The sequence below is a fragment of the Squalius cephalus genome (genome assembly GCF_949319135.1).
Source record: "Squalius cephalus genome assembly, chromosome: 6".
NCBI lineage: Eukaryota > Metazoa > Chordata > Actinopteri > Cypriniformes > Leuciscidae > Squalius > Squalius cephalus.
In genome coordinates this window covers 3,920,755-3,947,726 of record NC_137127.1, presented here as the reverse complement: position 1 = coordinate 3,947,726, position 26,972 = coordinate 3,920,755, and the positions used below count along the sequence as shown (strand labels likewise).

General features: G+C 39.5%; 2 protein-coding genes across 2 annotated transcripts in view; one reads left to right on the top strand and one right to left on the bottom strand.

The window, feature by feature from the left end:
• Positions 1-26,972, bottom strand: part of dnaaf4 (dynein axonemal assembly factor 4) — a 503,354-nt gene that overhangs the window by 266,687 nt on the left and 209,695 nt on the right. The window lies entirely within an intron of this gene.
• LOC307160523 (NACHT, LRR and PYD domains-containing protein 3-like) overlaps positions 1-26,972 on the top strand; it is a gene marked incomplete at its 3' end in the record, with an annotated part of 92,003 nt that overhangs the window by 23,457 nt on the left and 41,574 nt on the right. Inside the window, exons 6-11 of the mRNA XM_079874683.1 lie at positions 1,440-1,544; positions 1,854-1,958; positions 2,440-2,538; positions 8,107-8,211; positions 8,528-8,632; positions 19,144-19,248. Of these exons, the coding sequence (XP_079730809.1) occupies positions 1,440-1,544; positions 1,854-1,958; positions 2,440-2,538; positions 8,107-8,211; positions 8,528-8,632; positions 19,144-19,248 (624 nt within the window). The remainder of the gene's footprint in view (positions 1-1,439; positions 1,545-1,853; positions 1,959-2,439; positions 2,539-8,106; positions 8,212-8,527; positions 8,633-19,143; positions 19,249-26,972) is intronic.

Here is a 26,972-nt window from a genome sequence, read left to right as displayed (position 1 = left end):
CGATCACGTTACCAAAGTGTGAATGAGATGGATGCGCCCTCTAAGTATTTTTTTAATCTTGAGAAAAAGAATGGACAAAAACGTATGATTCATAATTTAAAATCTGAAACTGGTGCTTTACTGTCAGATCCCGATGACATTCGCAAGAGGGCTTTCAGTTTTTATGCTACACTTTATACTAGTGAGTATAGAGAGGACATGGTTGCTGAACAGAGTTTTTTTGAGGGGCTTCCTCAAGTATCAGATCTTTCTAATGAGATGCTCTGTGGGGTGATAACCCTGGAAGAAGTGCAAAAGGCGCTCCAAAGCATGGAGACTGGGAAAGCGCCTGGATTGGACGGACTCCCAATGGACTTTTATAAGTCATTTTGGACTGATTTGAAGGAGGATTTGCTTGAGGTGCTTAATGACAGTTTAGCCGGAGGGCTGATGCTAGTGAGCTGCCGTAGAGCTGTCCTTACCCTTCTGCCCAAAAAGGGAGATCTAAGTGACATAAGGTCATGGCGTCCAGTGTCGTTACTTGCCTCAGAGTACAAGCTGCTCTCTAAAGTACTGGCCACCCGGTTGGGTAAGGTCATGGAAGAAGTTATCCATCCTGACCAATCCTATTGTGTTCCTGGCAGGTCAATTTTTGATAATATATCGTTGATTAGAGACATTTTAGATGCATCCAAGGTCTTTGGTCTAAATACAGCTTTTATCTCTATTGACCAAGAGAAAGCTTTTGATAGGGTGGAGCATTCCTATCTTTGGAAAACTCTGAATGCTTTTGGTTTTAGCTCAATTTTTATAGATAAAATAAAAGTACTGTATAAGGACATTGAAAGTATGCTCAAAATTAACGGTGGCTTATGCTCTCCCTTTAAGGTGCTAAGAGGGGTGAGACAAGGATGTTCTTTGTCAGGTATTCTTTATAGTTTTGCGATTGAGCCTTTATTACAAAAATTTAGGAGTACTTTAAAAGGGATATCCATTCCAAATTGTAATGATACCTTTTGTCTTTCAGCTTATGCTGATGATGTGATTTTGATGATTAGTGGCCAGTGTGATGTGGATACTTTGGTTGAAGTGTCTAAGGGTTTTGAAACTGTCTCTTCAGCCAGAATTAACTGGTCAAAAAGTGATGCCTTTCATGTTGGGAAATGGGAGGAGGGTTTACCAATTTTGCCAGGTGGTTTAACATGGAAAAAAGATGGTCTTAAATATCTAGGTATTTTTCTTGGAGATGACTGTTATGTGCAAAAGAACTGGGAGGGGATTGTTGACAAAGTAAAAGGGCGTTTGGCGCTTGTAGTGTGTTTTTTAATCTAGTGTGATTTTTTTCACACTTATGACACAATGTTTTTTTATTTTTTGAACTTTTGTAATAAACAGTTTTTGAAAATTCAATTCTCTCTCTCTCTCTCTCTCTCTCTCTCTCTCTCTCTCTCATATATTAGTGTAAGATCAGGCTCACCTGTGTCCAGCTCTGTGTCTGTGAAGAGTGACGGTTCAATGGGTTGGGGAACAAACTTCAGGGAAGAAACACCATCAGCAACTGAAAGGTATTACACATGATTTTATTGTTTAGAACAATAAATCACAGAAGACAATGTCAAAATTTGAAGCTTCTTGCCAGCAAAACAGTTTTACACAGACAACCATATGGGGCATAACATTACCATGGAAAGACATTAGGCAACTGAACAAACATAAATACATCTATCCATCATAAGTCTTAAGAAGGACAATCGTGGGGCTATTCTGTATTTAATTACACTAAATCATCCTCAAATGATACAAAAGAACAGCTGTTAGTAAAGTTTCTTTCTCTCGTGCTCGCTCTCTCTCTCTCTCTCTCTCTCATATATTAGTGTAAGATCACGCTCACCTGTGTCCAGTTCTGTGTCTGTGAAGAGTGACTGTTCAATAGGTGTGGGACCATTCTTCAGGGAAGAAACACCATCAGCAACTAAAAGGTATTACACATGTTTTACATGACAAGGTTATTTTTGCTAATTTCTCACATGTGGTTTATGTGCAATAAACCATTTTGATTTTATTGTTTAGAACAATAAATCACAGAAGACAATGTCAAAATTTGAAGCTTCTTGCCAGCAAAACAGTTTTACACAGACAACCATAGGGGACATAACATTACCATGGAAAGACATTAGGCAACCGAACAAACATAAATACATCTATCCATCATAAGTCTTAAGAAGGACAATCGTGGGGCTATTCTGTATTTAATTACACTAAATCATCCTCAAATCATACAAAAGAACAGCTGATAGTAAAGTCTCTCTCTCTCTCTCTCTCTCTCTCTCTCTCTCTCTCTCTCTCTCTCTCTCTCTCTCTCTCTCTCTCTCTCTCTCTCTCTCCTCTCTCCTCTCTCCTCTCTCCTCTCTCTCTCTCCTCTCTCTCTCTCTCTCTCTCTCTCTCTCTCTCATATATTAGTGTAAGATCAGGCTCACCTGTGTCCAGGTCTGTGAAGAGTGATGGTTCAATAGGTTGGGGAACAAACTTCAGGGAAGAAACACCATCAGCAACTGAAAGGTATTACACATGATTTTATTGTTTAGAACAATTGTTTTATTGTTTTATTTCATTTTGTTGTCTTCTTTTCAAAATTATTTTTATTATTATTTTTCTTTTTTTTTCTTTCTTTCTTTTTTCTTTTCCCCTCGTTAGATTTGTCCGCTATTAGGGTAGGGAGGCAAAAGGTTTCTCTGTGTGCGTGCGTGGTTGGTAGCCGCTGGCATGGCGACTGCCAACACGCAGGGCACGTCTAACCTGTCCCTCCGGAATGGCTGCAGGTGTGTACCTGAGCCCGGGGTGACTGTGGAAGAAATGCTGTTGATTATTGGTGATAAACTAGGGTTCGATAACATCGTTTCGGCCTCCAGAATGAATAAAGCGGTGGTTGTGTTTTTAAAGACTGAAGCACTTGTTAATGAGTTGACTGTGAGTGGAATATGGGTAAAAGAGACGTTTGTACCAGTAACCCCGCTATCCGCTCCAGCAACTAAAGTTATAGTCTCTAATGCACCTCCGTTCATTTCAAACGAAGCCATTGTTAAAGAACTGTTAAGATTCGGTAAGATTGCGAGCCCTATTAAAGCGGTACCTCTGGGATGTAAAGACGCCGCTTTAAAGCACGTGCTTTCCTTTAGGCGTATGGTTTATATGTTTCTCAGCTCTCCGGAGAGGACACTGGAGGCTTCTTTCCGTGTAACTCACGGAGAGAGCTCTTTCATGGTTTATGCTAGCTCGGAGAGTTTGAGATGCTTTGAGTGTGGAGACTTGGGCCATAAGCGATTTTCATGTCCGAAAAAAAACGAAGTGCGCGCTTCCACATCACGCGCCGACGATAATAACAGCGAACACCATGTAAATATCGTAGAAACTCCGAGATATGAACAACAAGATAATGGTGCTACAGAGGAAGTGGAGGGACAGCAAGAGGTGAGTGATTCTAATGTTAATAATGCTGGATGTGTGGAACAACCTGGAGGTAGTCATTTACCTGATAAAGGTGTGAGTGCTAGTGTTGATAATGTGGTTGATGCTGAGGATAAAGGTATGAACAGTGACGTTGTACAGGTAGCTGGCTCTCAGGACAAAATGGATGATGAGTTGGATGATGAGTGTTTATCACAGTGCACTGACGATGGAATGAAAGATGATGAGTGGCTTGAGATGACTAAGGAGGCTGAGAAGGATTTGTACAGTGTTGAACAAATCAATTCCTTTTTAGATCAAACAAAAGGTAAAACAGGGGTTGAGATAAGTGATTACTTCCCGGATACGGAGAAATTTATTGTTTCTGCAATGAGGGCAAGGAAGGTCAGCAGCTATGAGGAATTTACTATGCAAAAAAGATACCGCCTTAAAAAGCATGTAACCAACTTAGGTAAAAAGCTAGGGAAAGCGAGGGGAAAATTTAGATAATCACTATGGCTGTAAAGTTTTCCTTTCTTTTCTTTTGTTTTTTTCTTTTCTTCTCTTCTCTCTATGGAGACTCTAAGGGTGGGATCTCTTAATATTAATGGGATGAGGGATGGAAAAAAGAATGAACTACTTTCAGAAGTGATTAGATTGAAAGGCTTGAGTGTTACTTTTTTGCAAGAAACTCTGAGTTTGACATAGCAAACTCAGAGCAAACTCTGCTATGACATAGCAATTGCAAGAATTAAGTTGACTGGGGCCTATGGTGGAAGGGAGACTATATTCTTAGCCATGGTACTAATTTAAGTGCTGGTGTAGCTGTCCTTTTTTCTCCTACATTTAATGTCAAAATCTTATCAAAACAAGAAGTAGTACCAGGAAGGTTTTTAATTGTTAAGGCTGAAATCAGTCATTTAAACTTTCTGTTTGTAAATATTTATGCTTCTAATGTTGGAGCGGAAAGAAAGTTATTCTTTGCTAAATTAGAAAGCATAATCAAAGAAGAAAGTGATGATTTCTTTATTGTTGTGGGAGGGGACTGGAACTGCACTACAGATTTTGTTCTAGACAGAAACGGGGAAGAACCACACGCACAGTCAGCCTCCTGTTTGGCTAGTGTTTTAAAAAAGCTCAGTCTCTCAGATGTGTGGAGAGTGAATAACCCTTCTATAAAACAATATACATGGGTGAAAGTAAATAATGAGAGGATTTATGCTGCACGTTTGGACCGTTTTTATATATCTTCTAACCTGAAAAATAGAGTTGTTAACACAGAAATTATCCCCAATATTCTTTCTGATCATAAGCTTATTACAGTTGGGTTTACCTTGTCTAAAAGTGTACATAAGAGCTACTATTGGCATCTGAATACTAAACTCTTAGAAGATAAGTCTTTTTGTGAAGATTTTGAGTGTCTTTGGGAGAAATGGCAAATAGAACAGAGAAATTTTGAAGATATTATTCAGTGGTGGGAGGTTGGCAAAGCCCATATAAGAGATTTCTCTCAAAAATATACTGCATACTCCTCTGTACGGTTGAAAAATACATTAAAACAGCTGGAAGCAGAAATTGCTGACATTGAAACAAATATGACTGTTAATGATGATGCTAATTTAAAAGACTTGTGGACTGAAAAGAAAAATGTTTTAAGTTCAATACTGGATGGAAAAAGTTAAAGGGGCTCTTATAAGAAGCCGCTATGTACATTTGAAGGACATGGACGCTCCCACTTCTCATTTTTTTAACCTAGAGCGTAAAGTGGGTCAGCAGAAACAAATGATTTTACTGAAGGACAATAATGGGCATGTCACATCAGAACCACTGGAGGAGATGCAAAGAATTGCTGTTGACTTTTATTCTAAATTGTGCACTGCTGAAAGCTCAGATGAAAATTCCAGGACTGAACTGTTAAGAGATTTACCTGTTTTATCTGAAGAAAAAAAGCTGTCATTAGAGAACGATATTGCTTTTGAGGAAGTCTCTTGAGCTGTGATGGGTCTATCTTCAGGCCGTTGTCCGGGAATGGATGGACTACCAGCTGAGTTTTACAAGACAATTTGGCCAATTGTAGGTCAGGACTTTTTTAAAGTGTTTCAGAAATGTTGTCATGAAGGAATTCTTCCAACCAGCTGTCAAAGAGCGGTTTTGTCTTTGCTCCCGAAAAAGGGTGATTTAACACTCCTAAAGAATTGGAGACCTGTTGCAATCCTGTGTACAGATTATAAAATATTTTCAAAGGTTTTAGCAAATAGGTTAAACAAAGTTTTGCATGAAATTGTACATAAAGATCAGTCATATTGTGTTAAAAATCGGTTAATTACAGATAATCTTCATTTAATTAGGGATGTTTCTGATTATGCCAATTGTAATGATCTTAATCTGGGTCTTTTGTCTTTAGATCAAGAAAAGGCTTTTGATAGGGTTGATCATGTTTTTTTGTTTGATACCCTTAATGCTTTTGGTTTTGGGAAAAGTTTTATTTCAATGATCAAACTTCTTTATACCAAAGCAACATGTATGATTAAAATGGGTGGTGGTATCCCCAAGTATCCCTATTAATGTAAGAAGAGGTATCAGACAGGGTTGGCCAATTTCAGGACAATTGTACAGTATCGTAATTGAACCATTGCTATGCAAACTGAGAAGGGAACTAATGGGTTTACAGGTTAATACCATGAATTACTCTATTAAATTATCTGCATATGCTGATGATCTCACAATTATAATCAGAGAGGAAAGTGATATTCAGGTACTTAAAGAGTCTTTAGAGTGTTATGGTAAAGCCTCGTCCGCTTTAGTCAACTGGAGCAAAAGTGATGCTTTGTGGTGTGGAAGGGTTTCTAAAGGTCCAATACTTCCTGGTGGGTTACAGTGGGGGAGAACAGGTTTTAAGTATTTAGGGGTCTTTATAGGAATAGAGCAGTATAGAGATAAAATATATGCTCGGTTGTCTCGCTGGAACTGGTTGCTACCTCAGCTGTCCTATAGGGGGAGGGTTCTGGTATGTAACAACCTGGTTGCTTCTTCATTATGGCACAAAATGATGATACTAGAACCTCCCGAAAAGCTGGTGAAAGAAATACAGCAGCGGATAGTAGACTTTTTCTGGTCGGGACAGCATTGGCTGAAGGCTGCTGTGCTATACTTACCAAGGCAAGAAGGAGGCCAGGGGCTGATTGACATCAAATCGAGACTAAAGGCTTTTCGAATACAGACAACAAGGAGATTAATCTATGGTGTGGATGTGAGCTGGGCTGAGATTGCATGTGCTCTCCTGAGAAGAGTAGGAGACATGGGACTAGACCGTCACCTGTTTCTGATGGATCTTAACAAACTGGATTTGTCTGGACTGAGTCTCTTTTACAGATCACTCTTTAAATCATGGGCACTTTTTAAGTTCTCACGGGATGGAAGTGACATTCAGAACTTGTGGCTGAATGAAGAGCCGCTTTTCTTTAATCCTGCTTTGGATGTGGATGTTCTTAAATCGGACACTCTTAGAAAAGCCATGTGGGCAGCAAACATCTTAAAGATTGGACATTTGCGAGTCAATAAAGAATGGATTAACCCTGAGAATTTAGCTGAAAAATTGAGAATTAAATCTATCAGATTGATAAAAAATGTGCTTACTCGGATAATTGAGACCTTGCCTCAGGATTACAAACTGGCAATGGAAAGTTTTGAAAAAGAGACTGATCACTGTAGCTTTCCTCAGCTGCTTTTTTCACCAGAGAATGGTACATGGCAAGAGAAAGAAGGTTGCTTGCTGTCTTTTAAGAATCATCAGCCGAAGTACTTTTGCAATGCTGATAAGACGGACATATATACTATGTGTGTGAAATCATGGCATTTTAAAGCACTAGAGACTGTTAGCGAGTCCAAATGGCAAGAGTTTTTTGGGCCAGGCGCCTCCCCCAAAGGCAGTTGGAGGTCCCTGTACAAACCTCCCATTGAGAAGAGGTCTGGAGACCTGCAGTGGAGGATAGTACATGGGATAATAGCTACGAACAGACACATAGCACACCTTGATCCACAGGTAGGGGAGGGCTGTCCTTTCTGTGGGGAACAGGAGACAGTTTTTCATTTGTTTTAGTTTTTTCATAGTGCAAAAGACTTCAACCAGTAGTTATTTTAGAAGAGTGGTCTCATAAATTGGGAGAAACTTTTACACCAGTTTCTTTTATTTATGGTCCAAAATACAGTAGAAGAAAGAGGGAAGTGCATGTGTTAATAAATTTTATTTTATGAAAAGCTAAACTGGCAATTTGGCTATCAAGAAAATATCGTTTGAACGGGGCTGGGTCAGATGATATTGTGTCCATTTTAAAAGGACTAGTAAAATCTCGCATTAAAATTGAGTTCACATATCATAAACTGGTAAATGACATGGAGAAGTTTAAACACCGATGGGCTGTGAATCAGTGTATTTGTGATATTGATAGTGATGATTGTTTGGACTTGTATATTTAATTTTATTTATTTCTCTTTATTTATTTACTTATTTATTTATTTATTTTAGATGCATTTTGTTTTTGTCCTGGAAAAATAATGTAAAATTGCATTTTTAAAATTTTGGTAAATAAATGTTTTTTTGAGCCTCTCTCTCTCTCTCTCTCTCTCTCTCTCTCTCTCTCTCTCTCTCTCTCTCTCTCTCTCTCTCTCTCTCTCATATATTAGTGTAAGATCAGGCTCACCTGTGTCCAGCTCTGTGTCTGTGAAGAGTGACGGTTCAATGGGTTGGGGAACAAACTTCAGGGAAGAAACACCATCAGCAACTGAAAGGTATTACACATGATTTATTGTTTAGAACAATAAATCACAGAAGACAATGTCAAAATTTGAAGCTTCTTGCCAGCAAAACAGTTTTACACAGACAACCATATGGGGCATAACATTACCATGGAAAGACATTAGGCAACTGAACAAACATAAATACATCTATCCATCATAAGTCTTAAGAAGGACAATCGTGGGGCTATTCTGTATTTAATTACACTAAATCATCCTCAAATGATACAAAAGAACAACTGTTAGTAAAGTTTCTCTCTCTCTCTCTCTCTCTCTCTCTCTCTCTCTCTCTCTCTCTCTCATATATTAGTGTAAAATCAGGCTCACCTGTGTCCAGCTCTGTGTCTGTGAAGAGTGACTGTTCAATAGGTGTGGGACCATTCTTCAGGGAAGAAACACCATCAGCAACTGAAAGGTATTACACGTGTTTTACATGACAAGGTTATTTTTGCTAATTTCTCACATGTGGTTTATGTGCAATAAACCATTTTGATTTTATTGTTTAGAACAATAAATCACAGAAGACAATGTCAAAATTTGAAGCTTCTTGCCAGCAAAACAGTTTTACACAGACAACCATAGGGGGCATAACATTACCATGGAAAGACATTAGGCAACCGAACAAACATAAATACATCTATCCATCATAAGTCTTAAGAAGGGCAATTGTGGGGCTATTCTGTATTTAATTACACTAAATCATCCTCAAATCATACAAAAGAACAGCTGGTAGTAAAGTCTCTCTCTCTCTCTCTCTCTCTCTCTCTCTATCTCTCTATCGGAGTGCATGTTGGGAGTGTGCGTGGGAGCTGAGTGGTTGCTGAGAGCATTTGTGGAAACTTTGGTTTTCCTATTTTTTCCTTTTTACGGTTCTTTTTCCCCTCGTTTTTTTTTTTTTTTTTTTTTTTTTACACAGAGTAGAGAAAGTTCTTTTCTTCAGTGTGTGTGCGTTTTTGAGACGCCAGTATGGCGTCTGTTCCCACGCCAGGAACGCCAACACTGTCACTGCGGAACGGGTGCAGGTGTGTGCCAGAGCCCGGAGTGACAGTGGAGGATTTGCTGCTGGTGATAGGAGAACAGGTGGACTTTGAGAATGTCGTCTCGGCCTCTCGAATGAATAAAGCAGTTGTTGTGTTTTTAAAGTCTGAGGCGTTAGTCAATCAGTTGACTGTCAGTGGTATATGGGTGAAGGAAACATATGTCCCGGTAACCCCGCTATCCGCTCCAGCAACAAAAGTTACCATTTCAAATGTGCCGCCTTTTGTATCTAATGATGTTATCATAAAAGAGTTGCAACGTTTTGGTAAGATCGCGGGTCTCGTCCGATTGATTCCCTTAGGGTGTAAAAACACCGCTTTAAAGCACGTCCTTTCATTTAGACGACAGGTGTATGTTTTTAAATTCACCGGAGCGAACCTTGGAAGTCTCCTTCCGTGTCATTCAAGGTGGGAATTCTTTCATGGTTTATGCTACTACTGACAGTCTACGCTGTTTTGATTGTGGAGATCTGGGACATAAGCGCTTCGCGTGTCCACACAGAGACGAACCGCGCGCGTCCACATCTGACGCAAGCAACACTGATAAATCAGGAAAAAACACAGGAACACGGAACGCAGAGGAGCATGATACAGTCACTTCTGAGGAAGAGCAGGGACAGCAGGAGGTGAGTGAAAATAATGTAAATATTGTAAGTAAGGAACAATCTGGCTGCAGTTATGTTCCTGAAAAATCAGTGTGTGAATTGTCTGATGTTGATAAGAGTGAGACTCAAGGTGATGTTGAGGATGTGTGTCAGAGTAATGATACAGTACAGGTAGAAGGTGAAATGGAAAACATGACTGATGAGATGGAGGTTTTATCTCAGTATAGTAATGATGGAATGAGAGAGAATGAGCAGTGGTTAGAGGTTGAAAAAGATATGTATACTGTCGAACAAATCAACTCTTTTCTTGACAAAACAAAAGGAAAATCAGGTGTTGAAATAAGTGACTATTTCCCGGACGTGGAAAAGTTTATTTCTTCGGTAATATGGGCTAGAAAAAGGAGCAACTATGAAGAGCTTACACAACAAAAGAGGTTTCGTTTAAAGAAACATATAACTGCAATAAGATTAGGTAAGAAAGCAGGAAAAGCGAGGGGAAAAACTAAATAAATATGATGGCTGTTGACTTCTCTTTTCTCTGTTTTTTTCTCTTTCTCTTTCTCTTCCTTATGGAGACCTTACGGGTGGGATCCCTAAATGTAAATGGGATGAGGGATGGGAAGAAAAATTGGTTACTTTCAGAAACCATACGCTTGAAAGATCTTAGTGTTGTTTTTTTGCAAGAGACCCATAGTGACCAAAGAAATGAGGTTGACTGGGGTTTGTGGTGGGAAGGAGAGAAGGTTTTAAGTCATGGGACTAATCTTAGTGCTGGAGTGGCTGTGCTTTTTTCCCCTAGTCTTCAAACGAAAATTTTATTTAAAAATGAGATAGAACCAGGGAGATTATTACTTATTAGGGCTGAAATTAGAAACCTTTTTTTTGTGTTCATAAACATTTATGCTCCTAATTTAGGATCTGACAGGTTGCAGTTTTTTTCCAAATTGGAAAAAGTTTTAAGCCAACAGCAGGATGGGGATTTAATAATTTTAGGAGGAGATTGGAACTGCACTTTAGATTTCACAAAAGACAGGAATGGAGAAGAACCTCACGCACAGTCAGCTGCAGTTTTAGTAAATGTGATAAAAAAATTAAATCTAGCAGATGTATGGAGGGAACACAATCTAGCAGCACAACAATATACATGGGTACATTTTAGCAATGGTAGAATTTCTGGGGCATGATTGGACAGGTTCTACACATCACATAATATGAGGAATAGAGTAAAACATACAGCTATCACTCCTACATCTTTTTCTGATCACAAACTCATTACAATAGAGTGTTCGTTGGTGAATAGAGCTCAGAAAAGTTACTACTGGCATTTTAACATTAAACTTCTGGATGATAAGCATTTCTGTGATAACTTTAGAGTTTTTTGGGAAACCTGTAAAAATGAAAAAGTTTTATATGAAAATATAATTCAGTGGTGGGAAATCAGTAAGGTTCATATAAAAGGGTTCTGTCAGCAATATGCAACCCATTCTTCTTTGGTTTTAAAAAAGACACTAGAGTTGCTAGAAAAAGAGATCATTGATATTGAAAAGACAATGACTGTTAATGATACTGCAGATTTACAAGAACTGTGGACAGAAAAGAAAAACCAGCTGAGCTTCATTCTAAATGAAAAAGTTAAATGAGCCCTTGTAAGGAGCCGTTTTTTAACAACAAGGGACATGGATGGTCCTACATCTTATTTTTTTAATTTGGAGAGAAAAGCTGGACAGGAAAAGCAGATGTACTGTTTAAAAGAAAACAATGGAAAAGAAACCTCTGACCCAATCACAATGCGTAGAATCGCTGTGGATTTTTATTCTGATTTATTTACTGCTGAAACCTCGGATGAACAGTGCACAAATGAACTGCTTCAGGACCTTCCTGTTTTAACTCCAGAGCACAAACACTTGTTAGAGACTGAGCTCACCTTTGAGGAGGTCACCGCTGCAGTAATGGGTCTCTCTTCAGGACGTGCACCTGGCTTGGATGGATTACCTGCAGAGTTTTATAAGAACTTTTGGACTGTTTTAGGAAATGACTACTTTGAGGTTTTGCAAAACTGCATTACAGAAGAAATCCTTCCCACAAGCTGTCGGCGGGCTGTTTTGACACTACTCCCAAAAAAGGGAGATTTAACGTTATTAAAGAACTGGAGGCCTGTAGCAATTTTATGCTCAGAATACAAAATCTTTTCTAAATGTCTGGCAAACAGGCTAAATACTGTTTTGTCTGAAATCATACACAAAGACCAGTCTTACTGTATAAAAGATCGATCCATCACAGATAATTTACATTTGGTACGGGACATGCTTGATTTTGCTTTTCAAAACAATATTAATATTGGGTTTCTGTCATTAGATCAGGAAAAAGCTTTTGACAGAGTAGACCATGTAGTGGCAATTTTTCATTAAACAATCATCAACTGCGTAAGAGACACTCTGAAATTCTCTTACAGGCCGGCTCTTATCTATAGAAGGGAAGGTTTCTCTGCTAGTGACCTAATCCTGCTGAGTTTATTCCTACAAACTCAGAAGTTCCAAATGGGACCACCTCTGATCCCAAGGGGTCAGAGGTTCCCTTTTCAGCTGTCTCCCCCTTTGTCTCACAGTGTTCACTTCACATTAATCATTATATTGAAAAATCAGGAGCACACCTAGAGTGTGAAAATTAAAATCCCCCCTTTTTATCATTCATTGATAACTGATCAATCAAAACACATCATACTAATACCACAACTCTGATCACTCTTCTTAAACTTGCAGGAACAGAAAAAGATTAAAATGAAATAAGCTTAGGCTGTTTTGTAAGGATAGGCCCTTAATTTTATAGCAAGCAAGTAAAGGTTTATATAAGGCCGGGCTAGGTGGATAAGCACTGTTATCGCACCCCCAACACAAGGTCGGACCCTCAGTCACCTCAATATAAACAAGAAATAGTATAGATTATATTTAGAAAGAAAACATCATTAGGAAAAGATAAAAGTAAGATAAAAGTCCCTCATTTCAAACTCTGTCCTTGTACGCCACCTCGTGACACGGATGGCTACTGTTTTTAACCCTCTTTACACATTATCATCGTCCTTAGAAAGAAAGAATTTAGAAAGTAAGAAAATAAGAAATTGAAAAACACCCCCCAATTTACCACATTACTGTAGCTTCTGTTACTTGTATCATCTGCCTAATTTTGTTCATCCTTTGGATAGGCTGTCATTTTCGCCAATTGAACAGACTCATATTCACCCATGAATAACAAAATTATCAGAATAACACATACAATCATTAGATTTATATCAATACTAAGCCCTAGTTTGATTCAATCAAATAAAATCATCAAAAACCGTCACAAAACAAATTATTCTGCTAAACTTAAACCATTAGTTGGTCCACACCCTCCTCCAGGTGTGTTGATCATCTCGTTCGCCCCATGGACATTCCGTCTTCACCAGGGTGACTCTTTGCGAGCACGTCCTTGATCCCTCACTGCCCTCCACGTCGGCGCGTGGGGTTGCTGAGGTTGGTTGGTGTAGTCTAAGGTGAGAGGCGTGGGCCCAGCTGTCACCCTCTCCATACATTTTTCCGATCCTTATGGGATTTTCCTTCAGATCCCGACTGCACCTCCACTGGAATCAACCATTTGCTGTCTGCTGTCACCTGTGAATGCAGACCCTAGCTATTTTGTTAGTGACCGCTTGTCTAGCCGGTTGTCCCTTTTGGTGTGACCTGTGGAATCAACTTTGCTCATGTCAACAAAACCATATTTATACATTTGGAACAGAATCAGGTCTGTTTGACACAATCCATCCTGACATTCTGCAAAGGGAAAAATTTTAAGTTATGCGCTTTCTGCCACACTAATAACCCAGGCCAGAATAGTTAGCCAAATTCATCCATAGCCATTATTTTACTTGGCACAGTCTGCTCTGTATCAAAAGTCTGCATGCTCTGTAAAGAAAAACAAATGTCGAGGTTATTGTCAGATAGTAAAGTACGCAGTTTCTTTTGTCTGCTGTGCTGCCGCGGCCTTCGCTGCCGAATCTGCCCTGGCTTCCCTTTTCAAACAGTCCTTGTTATAAGCACTTACAGACAGCAAATTTTGTTAGGGAGAAGAACAACTTACAGGGCTTTTACCAAGTTAAACCCAGTGTCCTCCCAACATTTATCGTCCCACCTGTGCAATGGTTTTTCAGCAAATGTGAACCCCTATGGCAATTGTTACCATCCCCCTTTTTGATGCATGATGCACAACTCGTGCATCAATTTAACAATGGTGTTTGGGTAAACTAACCCAAACGTTGTCCTTCAGCCAAATTTCCCCCAGACATCTTTCTCTGCCTCTGAAACAAAACATTATGTAAGCCACAATCTCATCTTCTTATCTAATAATTTGAAGGGCACTGGCCCTGAGTCTCACTGCTTTTCAGGCCTGTTATCAGGCCAACACTTACCAAGACCTAGTTCATTCACCCTCAAACACACACACATACCTGACTATAAATCACTCATATTTTCTAAAAAGATTAACGTTTATAATAAGATTTTAAACTTCTCATTTTCCTGTAGCTTTTATCTAATTTTACATGGTCTCTTAACCAGTTTCATAGCACGTCTGTTCATTATTCATTTTCTCTTAGAAAAGTCAGCTGGGTTGTTTTGGTTCATTATCATTATTTTGCTTCAGCTTGCTTTAGCAGGCCGATAACAGAAAGACAGACAGAGTACCCTTCCTCCACCCATCAGTCTCTCTCACTATTCACAAATAATCTTTTCAACAGCCTCCTAAGACTGTAATTTAGACAAAACATAATAATAAATTCATTACAATAACCTTTGACCATTATGCTATATCCAGACTTTTCTTGAATCTACAAAAGCTGTCTTCATCTTTAGCCACCAACATGTCTAATGACCTTCAGGAGTTAAAACATATTATTTCAATATCAACACTTCTATAATTTTCCCTTGCCCATAAGGCAACCAGCATCATGTTCCTGAAAACATATTATTTCAATATCAACACTATAATTTTCCCTTGCCCATAAGGCAACCAGCATCATGTTCCTGAAATAAATTAAGTTTTGTTACTGTCTCCACAACAAATAATGACAATCACCTCATGGTCTCAGCTGGCTCTTGAAAGCCCATTCCCATCAGCTTTTTATCTTTAATCTCCATCAGGGTGTGTCCCCTGGCATCATTGCAGTGATGGAAACGCGGTTTTCTGGTGAGTGGTATAGAGGAACTCACATTTTGCGGGTCAGACTGCCATGACTCGTCGGCACAGCATCTCCCCTCTCAGTGACCTGCTGATGCTGGTGGCTAGTGCAGTCTTTCAGCGTTCAACTCTCATACCTTTCTCACATATAAAAACACCTGCCTTCTCTATTTGGCAAAGCGCCCAGCAGCGATGCAATCCTGCTTTGGGCGTCCATCCTTTTAAAGCCTTTGGAGAATCTTACCCGTCATCGGATATACACCTCATGCATACTGGTCATCGCGGTTATTTTCATTTTCTTTTCTTCGTCACATTTACTCGCACACACATTTTCACTCTCAGGTGCCCTAAGCACAGATTTTTCACACATTTCTTGCTTTTTCTGCATTCTGCATTCTCTCTTAATCGCTTCCTCAATCCAACATTCCACTGTTGTCTCACAGTTCTTACACACATGTTTGGCACACGCGCAACAACCCTGTGGTTTGTCACCGTGTCGCTCAATTGACTCTTTTACCACCTTTAACCTTGTGGTACTCAGTGTTCCTTCTTTCGGAAAATCATGATACTTTATCAACTTCCCTATGTCTTTCATGCCCTTTGACCCATAATTTTTCTTTATTGCACAGTACACCGGTGTGCAATATTTACTGTTAGATGCTCCCATGATGGCTGTTTTCTTTCTTTCACTACTGCCTGTGGCTTTCTCAGCGCGCTTTAACCAACTTTTCACCCAAAGTCAGAAGGGTTGAAATTAATTTCCGCTTACTCTCAATACTCTCTTCAGTTTCGGCCTGGAAATTCCTCGACCTGTTAGGTCTCAATTTCCTGCCCTTTTAAAAACTTCCTTCCCTTGATCAATTATTTCAGCCTTGAATTAATCTTCTATAACGAGTACTGGCTTCGGTCTGGACAATATCTTGACCTTTTGTGGTCTCAATTTCCGTCCCCTACTTAAAAGCCTTTCCCCTCGTACCACAGCTTTAGTTTCAGTTTTCAAATACAGCCATTATGGTCCACCACAACATTTTCTTTTCAAAATAAATTATTTTCAAAATAAATTATTTTCAAATCCCCAAAAGTAAATGAATTTACTGTCTCTTACCAGAGATTTTCTGTCGCCACTCGGGTTCTTTTTTGAGTTCCCTCTCGAAGTCCTCTAGGGCCTGAAGCGGCTGGTTCTCCTTCTCTCAATTTCTACGAGGTGAGACTGAAGCCTGTTGCGTCAGGGCGATCTCTTCCACCGTCCGCTGCCAGGTCCCGGAAGCCCTCAAGGAAAACTCATCCCACTTCTGACACCAAAATTGTAGTGGCAATTTTTCATTAAACAATGATCAACTGCGTAAGAGACACTCTGAAATTCAAATGATCATTAAAAAAGTATTTTATTCTTGCAAGAAGGCCCAGTTGCCACACAGAAGTCATTAGTACAGTCTGTGGAACAAGTGCGACGAAGGGAGGGAGGGCAGAGGAGCCTTTATATCTTTTCCAAGGTCTCTTACAGGCCGGCTCTTATCTATAGAAGGGAAGGTTTCTCTGCTAGTGACCTAATCCTGCTGAGTTTATTCCTACAAACTCAGAAGTCCCAAATGGGACCACCTCTGATCCCAAGGGGTCAGAGGTTCCCTTTTCAGCTGTCTCCCCCTTTGTCTCACAGTGTTCACATTAATCATTATATTGAAAAATCAGGAGCACACCTAGAGTGTGAAAATTAAAATTCCCATTACAACCACAATTTTCTTTTTAATACGTTAAAGGCTTTTTAATCTTAGAGATAAAAACATCCCCAAATCCAACTGTTGTATACTGAGGCTACGTGTATGGTTAAAATGGCTGGTGGCCTCAGTACTCCGGTGAAGATCCACAGAGGTATTCGGCAAGGGTGTCCTCTCTCGGGTCAGCTATACAGCATAGCTATTGAGCCTCTGTTATGTAGATTAAGACAGCAGCTCACGGGCTTGAATGTTAGTACACTGGTTTTTAAAGAACCTACTAAACTTTCTGCATATGCAGATGACATTACAGTGTTAATTAGTTGTCAGAGTGAGGTTGATTCTTTAAAAGGAGCTCTAGCATGTTACGGGAAGGCATCTTCGTCTAAAGTTAACTGGGGTAAAAGTGAGGCTCTTTGGTGTGGTCCTGGTCTGAATAGTCCATCACTTCCTGGTGGATTACAGTGGGGGAGAACAGGCTTTAAATATCTTGGGGTGTTTTTAGGAGTAGATGAATTTAAAAACTGGGAGGGCCTAGTGGAGAAAGTGTGTGTTCGGTTGTCTCACTGGAAATGGTTGCTGCCTCGGCTGTCCTACAGGGGGAGGGTCCTGGTCTGCAATAATCTGGTGGCTTCATCGTTATGGCACAGGATGATGATTCTAGAGCCTCCAGAAGAGCTAGTAAGAGGAATCCAGAAAAACCTGGTGGACTTCTTCTGGTCGGGACAGCACTGGCTGAGGTCGCCAGTGCTGTATCTGCCTATTCAGGAAGGAGGACAGGGGCTGGTCGACATCAGTTCCAGAATCCAAGCCTTCAGACTCCAGGCGGCTCGGAGACTACTCTACGGGGAGCACGTGAGTTGGGCCGAGGTGGCCTGTGCCCTTCTGAGGAGAGCCGGCAACATGGGGTTAGACCGACACCTGTTTCTCATGGACATCGACAAGCTGGACTTAACAGGACTGACACCTTTCTACAGGTCGGTACTGAGAGCATGGAGACTTTTAAAAATATCTCGGGAGCCAAATGGTGTGCTGGACCTGTGGATGAGGGAAGAACCTCTGCTCTTGAACCCGGCACTGGCTTTGAACATTTTTAATTCAGTCTCCCTCAGAAGAGCTTTATGGACTGCAAACATTACTAAAGTTGGACTTCTGATTTCTGAGAATGGGTGGATATCTGCTGAAATTTTGGCTCAAAAGCTGGACATCAGATCAGTTCGAGTGGTGGAGAGAATGCTGACTCAAATACGTGAGTTTTTGCCCCAGGACTATAGACTGGTTTTAGAGTCGTCTGGTAGAGAGGAGGGAACCTCTACTTTCCCAGAACTGGCTTTTTCAGCAGACACTGGAGAATGGCAAGAGGCTGAGGGAGGCCTGCTTTCTTTTAAGACCCCCCAACTGGAGCTTTTTAGCAACACAGGGAAAAAAGCTTTTTATGTACTCTGTGTGAAAGTGTCACATCTGCACTCGCTTGAGAGTGTAAGAAAGTCCAAGTGGCAGGAGGTTTTTGGGCCAGGCGCTTCCCCTAAAGGCTGCTGGAGGTCCCTGTACAAGACTCCTATAGAGAAAAGGTCTGGAGACCTTCAGTGGAGAATTGTGCATGGGATAATAGCCACAAACAGACACAGAGCACACCTTGACCCACAGGTAGGGGAGGGCTGTCCGTTCTGTGGGATGCAGGAAACAGTTTTTCATCTGTTTTTTGACTGTTTTAGATTAAAGCCATTATTTAACAAATTAGAAGAGTGGTGTCAGACCCTGGGGGAAGTTTTTATACCTATGTTTTTTATTTATGGGCCAGTAGGAAAAACAAAGAAGTTCATGTTTTATTAAATTTTTTATTTGGGCAAGCAAAAATGTCAATTTGGTTGTCACGAAAGGAAAAATTGAATAATGGTGGATTAACTGATGTGGTTGCAGTGTTACAGGGGTTAATAAAATCCCGTATAAATATAGAGTTTAGCTATTACAAGTTGGTTAATGACTTGGATGTTTTCAGAGGTAAATGGGGCATAAAGAATGTTATTTGTGATGTTGACATTGATGGCTGTCTCCAAATTTATGCATGAGTGAGTTTTGATCGTAAAAGTCTTGAGACTCTGTGGTTATTTTGTTTTAAATGCTCTCTTTTCTAGTTGTTTAAAAAAAAAAAAAAAAACTTTTTTACTGAAAATGTTAAATCTTTAATACTTTTGTAAATAAAGAGATCTTAAAGTCAAAGTCTCTCTCTCTCTCTCTCTCTCTCTCTCTCTCTCTCTCTCTCTGTCTCTCTCTCTCTCTCTCTCTCTCTCTCTCTCTCTCTCTCTCTCTCTCTCTCTCTCGCTCTCTCTCTCTCTCTCTCTCTCTCTCTCTCTCATATATTAGTGTAAGATCAGGCTCACCTGTGTCCAGCTCTGTGTCTGTGAAGAGTGACTGTTCAGCAGGTGTGGGACCATTCTTCAGGGAAGAAACACCATCAGCAACTGAAAGGTATGTGTTTTACATTATAGTTATTGCATTATTTCTCTGCTTTGGTGTATTGTGACAGAACTTGACTAAAGGGATAGTTCACCCAAAACTGAAAATTATCCCATGAACTCCCCCTCAAGCCATCCTAGGTGTATATCTATCTTCTTTCAGACGAACACAATCCTGGCTCTTCCAAGCTTTATAACATTAGTGAATGGCGCTCATGATTTAGATGCCCAAAAAAGTTCATCTAGGGCTGAAGGGACGATATGACCTAAAATCAATTAAATTAACATTTTACCTCGATTACAATTAATGAACGATTATTTTGATTTTATTATTATTTTTTTTAAGGTTTGTACTGTAAAAATGCTCAACTATAGACATGATGTGGCTCGTCTATCTGTGTCACGGAGAACAGCTGGCGAGCACTGAAGTGAGATGTTTTCCATATTGTTGTTCTTGAATTGTGTAAAATCAAAATCAAATGTAAAATCAAGCCTTTAAACGCATACAATTGACAAACTTTCATGAGGACGCAAGCGAAAGTGATCTTGCTTCTGGGTTCGAGAGCTGTCTATAATATAGCCTATGTGTGTGCTTGTAGCGCATAAAAACGGCGATTAATTTACCTGTACAATAGACTGTGTAAAACATGTAATTAGCAATACTGAGTATCTAGATTTTTATTAAGATAACTCTCCTTAATCTTTCTGTGTGCCTACAAACTGCACTTGATGTGTGAGCTACTGTCAGATGATTCTGTATTTGATTTCTCCTCCATGTTGCTTCCATGCCGCTGACCGGACGGGGCGGAGTCACGTGACTACACGCGCGGTAGTATGTTTTTATGGGGAAAGTATTAACATGATTAAAACAATGAAAATAACCGACATGAGAAAATTTTACGTCGGTTAGAGGTTACATAGCAATCTGCCAAGTACAGAGCACACACACACGATATGAGCAGCTCCCCGCCTCAAAGTGGCAGTCTGCCACGTTCAGAACTAAAGCGCTTAAAGGGTTATTTCCCCCACAAATGAAAATTCTGTCATTAATTACTCACCCTTATGTTCCAAACCCATAAGACCTTTTACCTTAACACAAATTTTTATGAAATCCGAAAGGTTTCTGACCCCTCCATAGACTGCAATGTAACTGCAAATTTCAAAGCCCAGAATGGTATTAAAGACATTGTTAAAATAGTTCATGTGACTACAGTTGTGCAACCTTAATTTCATGAAGCAACAAGAATATTTTTTTGTGCGCAAACAAAATAAAAATAATGACTTTATTCAACAATTTCTTCACGTCTATGTCATTCTCCTACGCGGTTTTAAATATGGATCAGATCTTCCAATGTTTCTCTATGGCGCTAAAACCTAAAGATGTCCGAGTTCCAGTCCCCTTGCCACTAGGGGGACCACCATCAAACAAACCAAATGTGGGACGATTACCAAGTTTGTGTGGGACAATGTTGGACATGTTAAACATTGTATTCTGCATTTCAGCTGATAAAAATACTTTGTTCTTTAGTCCCTTCCAGAAAACACCATTACATCAGTGTAACATAACATGTCTTTATTTTACATGTCATTTAAATTCAACATCACTGAGCCCAAAGGCAGCAGCAACTATTGCTCATTGACAGTCTTATATATTAAGAATATATTAAACTAGAAACTTTCATAATTATTTTTAGAAAGGATGTGAATAAAAACAACCACAGCAGGCAACAAGTTAATAAATTCTGTTAAATAAAATTTTTAATATACCGAATTATTCATTTGTTTTCTGACAGGGAATTGAACGAATCACCGCTCCACATTTTGATTGATACCCGTCACAACCTACTAGTGACCGTGTTTACTCCTTTCTTTTCAACCATTGGATAGGATTTAAAAACAGCTGTTATATTTGTACTTCTGACGAAGCACTGTTAAATAAAGGTAAAAAACTACGCCGAAAAAAAAAAAAATGCAAAAGAACGCATGCACGTTTTCTTAATATGATAATTAAAACCAACAGACTGATGGAAATGCGGGACATTATCTCTATATGCGACGTGTGGGACAAGGGGTGAAAATGCTGTGCGGTACAACGCAAATCGGGACAGGTGGTCACCCTACGTGCCACTGATACTCAACTGCCATTGGCTCATCTGTGTTCATAGGGAGGGGCTTACCGATAGGTCAAATTGATCGAAAGATTGATGAAATGGTGCCAAGCTCTCCATCAAACCTTGATTATACTCCAGTTCGGACACGTACACGGACGCGGACTACTTGTGTTTATACTACTTGTGTTTATACTACTTGAATGTGTTTGCTGGACGGACTTGTTCCACACATGCGCAGTAGATCGGCTTGAACAGTAAACGTCCATGCAGGAAGAAATCCTGCTTTGTCTGCTGTATTTAGCTAATTATTGCACATCTGGCTGTCTTTATATTGTTTTAACTACGGATTGCAAAGATGTGGGTAGCGATGGACTTCTTCACACAGCCTCTCTTCAAATTCGACGTCCATGTTGTTTTTCCAGCGCATGTGCAGTTGGTGCTTTTGCATATATCATGCAATGCATCACACATGCACACAATATATTCATATCATGTTGAATCTCCTTATTCTGGACAACTGTGCCTCAAGAACCCCAGCTGTCAATCAAATTGTTTGTAAAACATTTGCGATTATTTGAAAAATCTCCTTTTTCGAACTCATAGGCCATTCAAAGGCCGTTAGTGCAATTTGTTCAAAACTTGACATGCATCATCTATAGAAACTAGTGCAAAATGCCCGTGCAAAATCCGTTTTTGTGTGTGTTTTTAGTAATTGTTGGTTTGGTGTGTATGAGTGCTCATTGTTACTATTACACAGCAAAAGTTCAGTGACATTTTTATTTGTGCATGGTAGAAAGCACACAGTGAACTCTGAGAAAATGCTATGCTGGAGCAAACAGTTTGTGAATAGGCTACTACAAATGATGCCCGTGAAAGAGACTGTGAACGCATTGAATAGGATGTGTTTAGTTGGTGAATAGCATAGGCTACTATTACACAGCAGCGATAACGTTAAGCGCACCAGAATACAATATTCAGAAGTAAACAGCATAGCTGACTTACAGATTCAGTTAACATCCACAAATGAATAAGCGTGTCGATTCAAGGAGCAGTGCAAAATGCCCGTGCAAAATCAGTTTTGTGTGTGTTTTTAGTAATTGTTGGTTTGGTGTATTTGAGTGCTCATTGTTACAATTACACAGCAAAAGTTCAGTGACATTTTTATTTTTGCATGGTAGAAAGAAAATGAAGAGTTTGGTTCCAAAATGCGATAAACCAAAACGCCATTTTTCAAAAAATTGAGTTCCTGCAAAAATCTGTATAGTATAGTGTCGGTATTGAAAAGTCCGTCGTTTTAAAAAGAAAAATTAAAAAAATATCCGCCGTGTTATTCTGTCATGTTTTCTCCCTTTCTTTCCAAACCGCGACAAACGCCAGTCTCCTTTCTCTGCAGAATGCGATAAATCCGCTCAACCAATCACAGCGCACCATTCCATGCATTGTAAACAGTCACGGTGCATGGCGCTTTGAATACACCCGGCATCCTAGTTTTCCTGATCTACTTTGTACTTTTTGATCAACAAACAAACAAACAAAATAATACATTTGACGGCATTGATGGACCTGTGGTGGTTTCTGCCGTAGGGAAGAAACGCACGCCATCGAAATCTAATCATTTACGTGAGGAGATTAAGAAGATGAGGCATGCGGGAGGAGGAAAAATGCCGACTGTTGCTTGTTCTCACACGACAGCATCAAACTTCTGTCACGCTGACACATTAACCCCAGGGGATCTTTTAAAAACTTTCAATTCTTGTACTCAAAGTCAACGAAAATCGAGCAGGACCAAGCCATTTTACAGCTGATCGTCGTCAAAAAAGTTCAGGAGGTATTTTTTAGCGATGGCTGATTGAATGATAAGATAAGTATTGACCGAGTTCAGAGGCTGTCATTTGTGAATCAACTTACTTGTGTATTTTCAACCGTTTCAATTTGAAAAATAACTTTTATATTGATTCAATGGATTAATTGCATTTTGAAAAAAAAAATGTCATGAATTTAATAAACTGTTTTTATAATAAATCTTTGAAAATCTAAATCTGGATTTGATTTTTTTTTATGTTATTATAACCTAAAGATGCTATGTAAAAGTTTGAAACAGAAAATAGTGGAGAAAACACATTTTTACTCAAATTAATCAAAATGGATTTATCACGTTTTGGAACCAAACTATAATATTCAGAAGTAAACAGTGTAGCTGACTGAGTGTTAGTCAGAATGTTTATTTTTAAACCACAACCTTCTTTGGGGCTTCTTTGACCGATACAACAATCTTAATGTCAATGTTTATTTTTAAACCACAACCTTCTAAAAATGATATATTTAACTAACCTAGAAATCTAGACGCACCCTAGCGGCAGCATAATGTATTTTGCAGCCAGGGTAGTCTAGCAACTCTCCATAGACCTTTTTGCTGCAAAAACCTAAATTGGGTCAGGCCAATCACGTCGTGTATAGAGTCGGTGGGGCGGGCTTAACAAAATGAAGACAGAGTTGCGACGGGAACCTTGAAAACAAAGAATGGCGGCTGCTGCTGGAGAACAGCGGTCTTTTGAATCGGCTTTGGCCGCGACACTGGAGGACTTGCAGTTAAGTTTTTCTTTGAGAAAAGAGCAAAGAACGGCACTTCAGTCATTTTTAAAAAAGGAAGATGTGTTCGGAGTTTTGCCGACTGGATACGGAAAAAGTTTAATATACCGATCAGAGCCATAGAGAGATTCTCTATTCATTCTGATACCGATTAGCTCCGCTTGTTGCTCTGATTGGTTGTAGTGCTGTCCTATTGCGTATAGGGATTTTGAGAGACAGACGTTTATCCCGCCCCTCGGATGAAGCCGTGTCTATGGAGAGTTGCCAGACCTAACATCTTGATGTACGTCTGGCTTGCCAGGCTAATATTTAACGATATATTTGGCATTTCTCATCCAAACAACGTCAAACTTGGCACTGCACTTACTTGTGCCCGTAGCGAGACACCTGTCAAGTTTGAAATCCATCGCACTAACGGTTCGAGAGATATGCGAATAACAGACAGACAGACGTTTCTGTAATTTATAGATAGACTAGTGCAAAATGCCCGTGCAAAATCAGTTTTTGTGTGTGTTTTTAGTAATTGTTGGTTTGGTGCCCATGAAAGAGACTGTGAACGCTTTGAATTCAGGGAGCAGGCTAGGTTACTACAAATGATGGCTGTGAATAAACTATAATATTCAGAAGTAAACAGTGTAGCTGACTGAGTGTTTATGAATATCACAACCTTCTAAGTGTTAGTGCAAAATGCCCGTGCAAAATCAGTTTTTGAGTGTGTTTTTAGTAATAGTTGGTTTGGTGCTCATTGTTACAATTACACAGCAAAAGTTCAGTGACATTTTATTTGTGCATGGTAGAAAGCACACAGTGAACTCTGAGAAAACGCTACGCTTGAGCAAACAGTTTGTGAATAGGCAACTACAAATGATGCCCGTGAAAGAGACTGTGAACACATTGAATAGGATGTGTTTAGTTGGTGAATAGCATAGGCTACTATTACACAGTAGCGATAACTTTAAGCGCACCAGAATTAAATATAATATTCAGAAGTAAACAGCATAGCTGACTTAAAGATTCAGTTAACATCCACAAATGAATAAGCGTGTCGATTCAGGGAGCAGTGCAAAGTGCCCGTGCAAAATCAGTTTTTGTGAGCTGATCGCCGGCAAAAAAGTTCAGGAGATATTTCTTAGCGATGGCTGATTTCAACAGTTTCAATATGATGGCATTTTGAAAAAAAGTGTCATTAATTTATTGCATTTTTGGGGAAAAATAATTAGTTTTTATAATAGATCTTTGAAAATCCAAATATGGATTTGAATTTTTTTATGATATTATAACCTAAAGATGCCATGTGAAAGTTTTAAACAGAAAATAGTGGTTTTCATCTTGCCACTTTCTTGGTAAAGAAAACACATTTTTACTAAAATTAATCAAAATTGATTTATCACGTTCTGGAACCAAACTATAATATTCAGAAGTAAACAGTGTAGCTGACAGAGTGTTTATGTCAGAATGTTTATTTTTAAACCACAACCTTCTAAAAATGATATATTTAATGATATCTTTTGCATTTCTCATCCAAACAACGTCAAATTTGGCACTGCACTTACTCGTGCCCGTGGCAAGACACCTGTCGAATTTAAAATCCATCGGACTAACGGTTCGAGAGATATGTGGTTAACAGACACACAGACACACAGACAGACAGACAGACAGACAGACAGACAGACAGACAGACAGACAGACAGACGTTTCTGTAATTTATAGATAGATGCTCATGGCAAAAAGTTATCAAAAGTCAAAATTTCAATTGGTGATTCAGGTTCGCAACAGGACGCCAAAACCTTCGAAGTGGGCAGTTGACTTTTACTAAAATGCTTGCATCTCTTAATCGCAATGAGATAGGCTATTTTCACAAAACCTGGTACAAGTGTGTACGAGCTCAGTCTGAGGTCACAGTAAAAAAAAAAATTGCAGCGTTTTGCCACTTGGTTATCGTTATTTTGCCAATCGTTATAACCAAACAACCATTATTCCATTTGACTTAAAGGGCACCTATTATGCAAAATTCACTTTTACATGGTATTTGAACATAAAGATTAATAGTTTTATTTTTTAACTAACAACTAAAAAAAAAGATTTATAAATACTAACAAATATACTGTAACTATACTCATTCATTGTTCGTTAATGTTAGTTAATACATTTATATGATAAACAAATTTTAAATGGGCTTTTTTCGTGAGAAGTTTTTATTTCTATGATGCATTTATTGGAGAGAATAATCCTGTCCTCATCCGTTTAGTTGATTAATGGGTGTGTCCACTTTTGAGTGACAGGTGGATTCCCGCTGATGTCAATGCTAGCCGTTTGTCTGCTGCTGTTAGCCGCGTCACTACTCACTTCACCTCAGCAAATTTTAGCTGCTGAACTTGCCATTTCTGCAGTGTTTGTGCTTTTTTCGGGATTATTTCATGAATTTAATACACCCATTACTTCGCCCATGGCTTTGGATTCCGTCGTTGTCGTCGAGTATCGTTCGAGAGAACAACCAGCGCTGTATATTTCAGTTGTTTTCCTCTGTGAACATACACTAATGGATGTCTGACAATTTCGTTGGTTTTTGGAGTTTTCAGATTTAAAATCGTCTATAAAGGCTCGTTCGTTCTGCTCTCTCGGAACAGATTGATTATAATATGCTTATGTAACGTTACATAACAAGATGGCGACGACCGACTCCGCTCACTTTAGGCTTCAAAAATGCTCTTCAGAAACCTACGGGTGACGTCACAGACACTACGTCCATATTTTTTTACAGCCCATGGTTCAGACCAGAGCATGTGAGCGGAGTGGAGCGGTGAGAATCTCCGCTCATCGCTCACTGAACTGTTCACCCCTCCGCTCCCCCGCTCAAAGCTACATCAGGCCGCTCCGCTCATTTTCGCTCAGCGCTCAACCCAGTTTGCTTCGCGCTCCACTCAAATCACCCCCCGCTCGCTCCAAAAAAGGAAAAAAAATCTACATGTAGGCTATATTACTTGTAGCGGTCCCCAACCTTTTTTGCGCCACGGACCGGTTTAAAATCAGACAATAT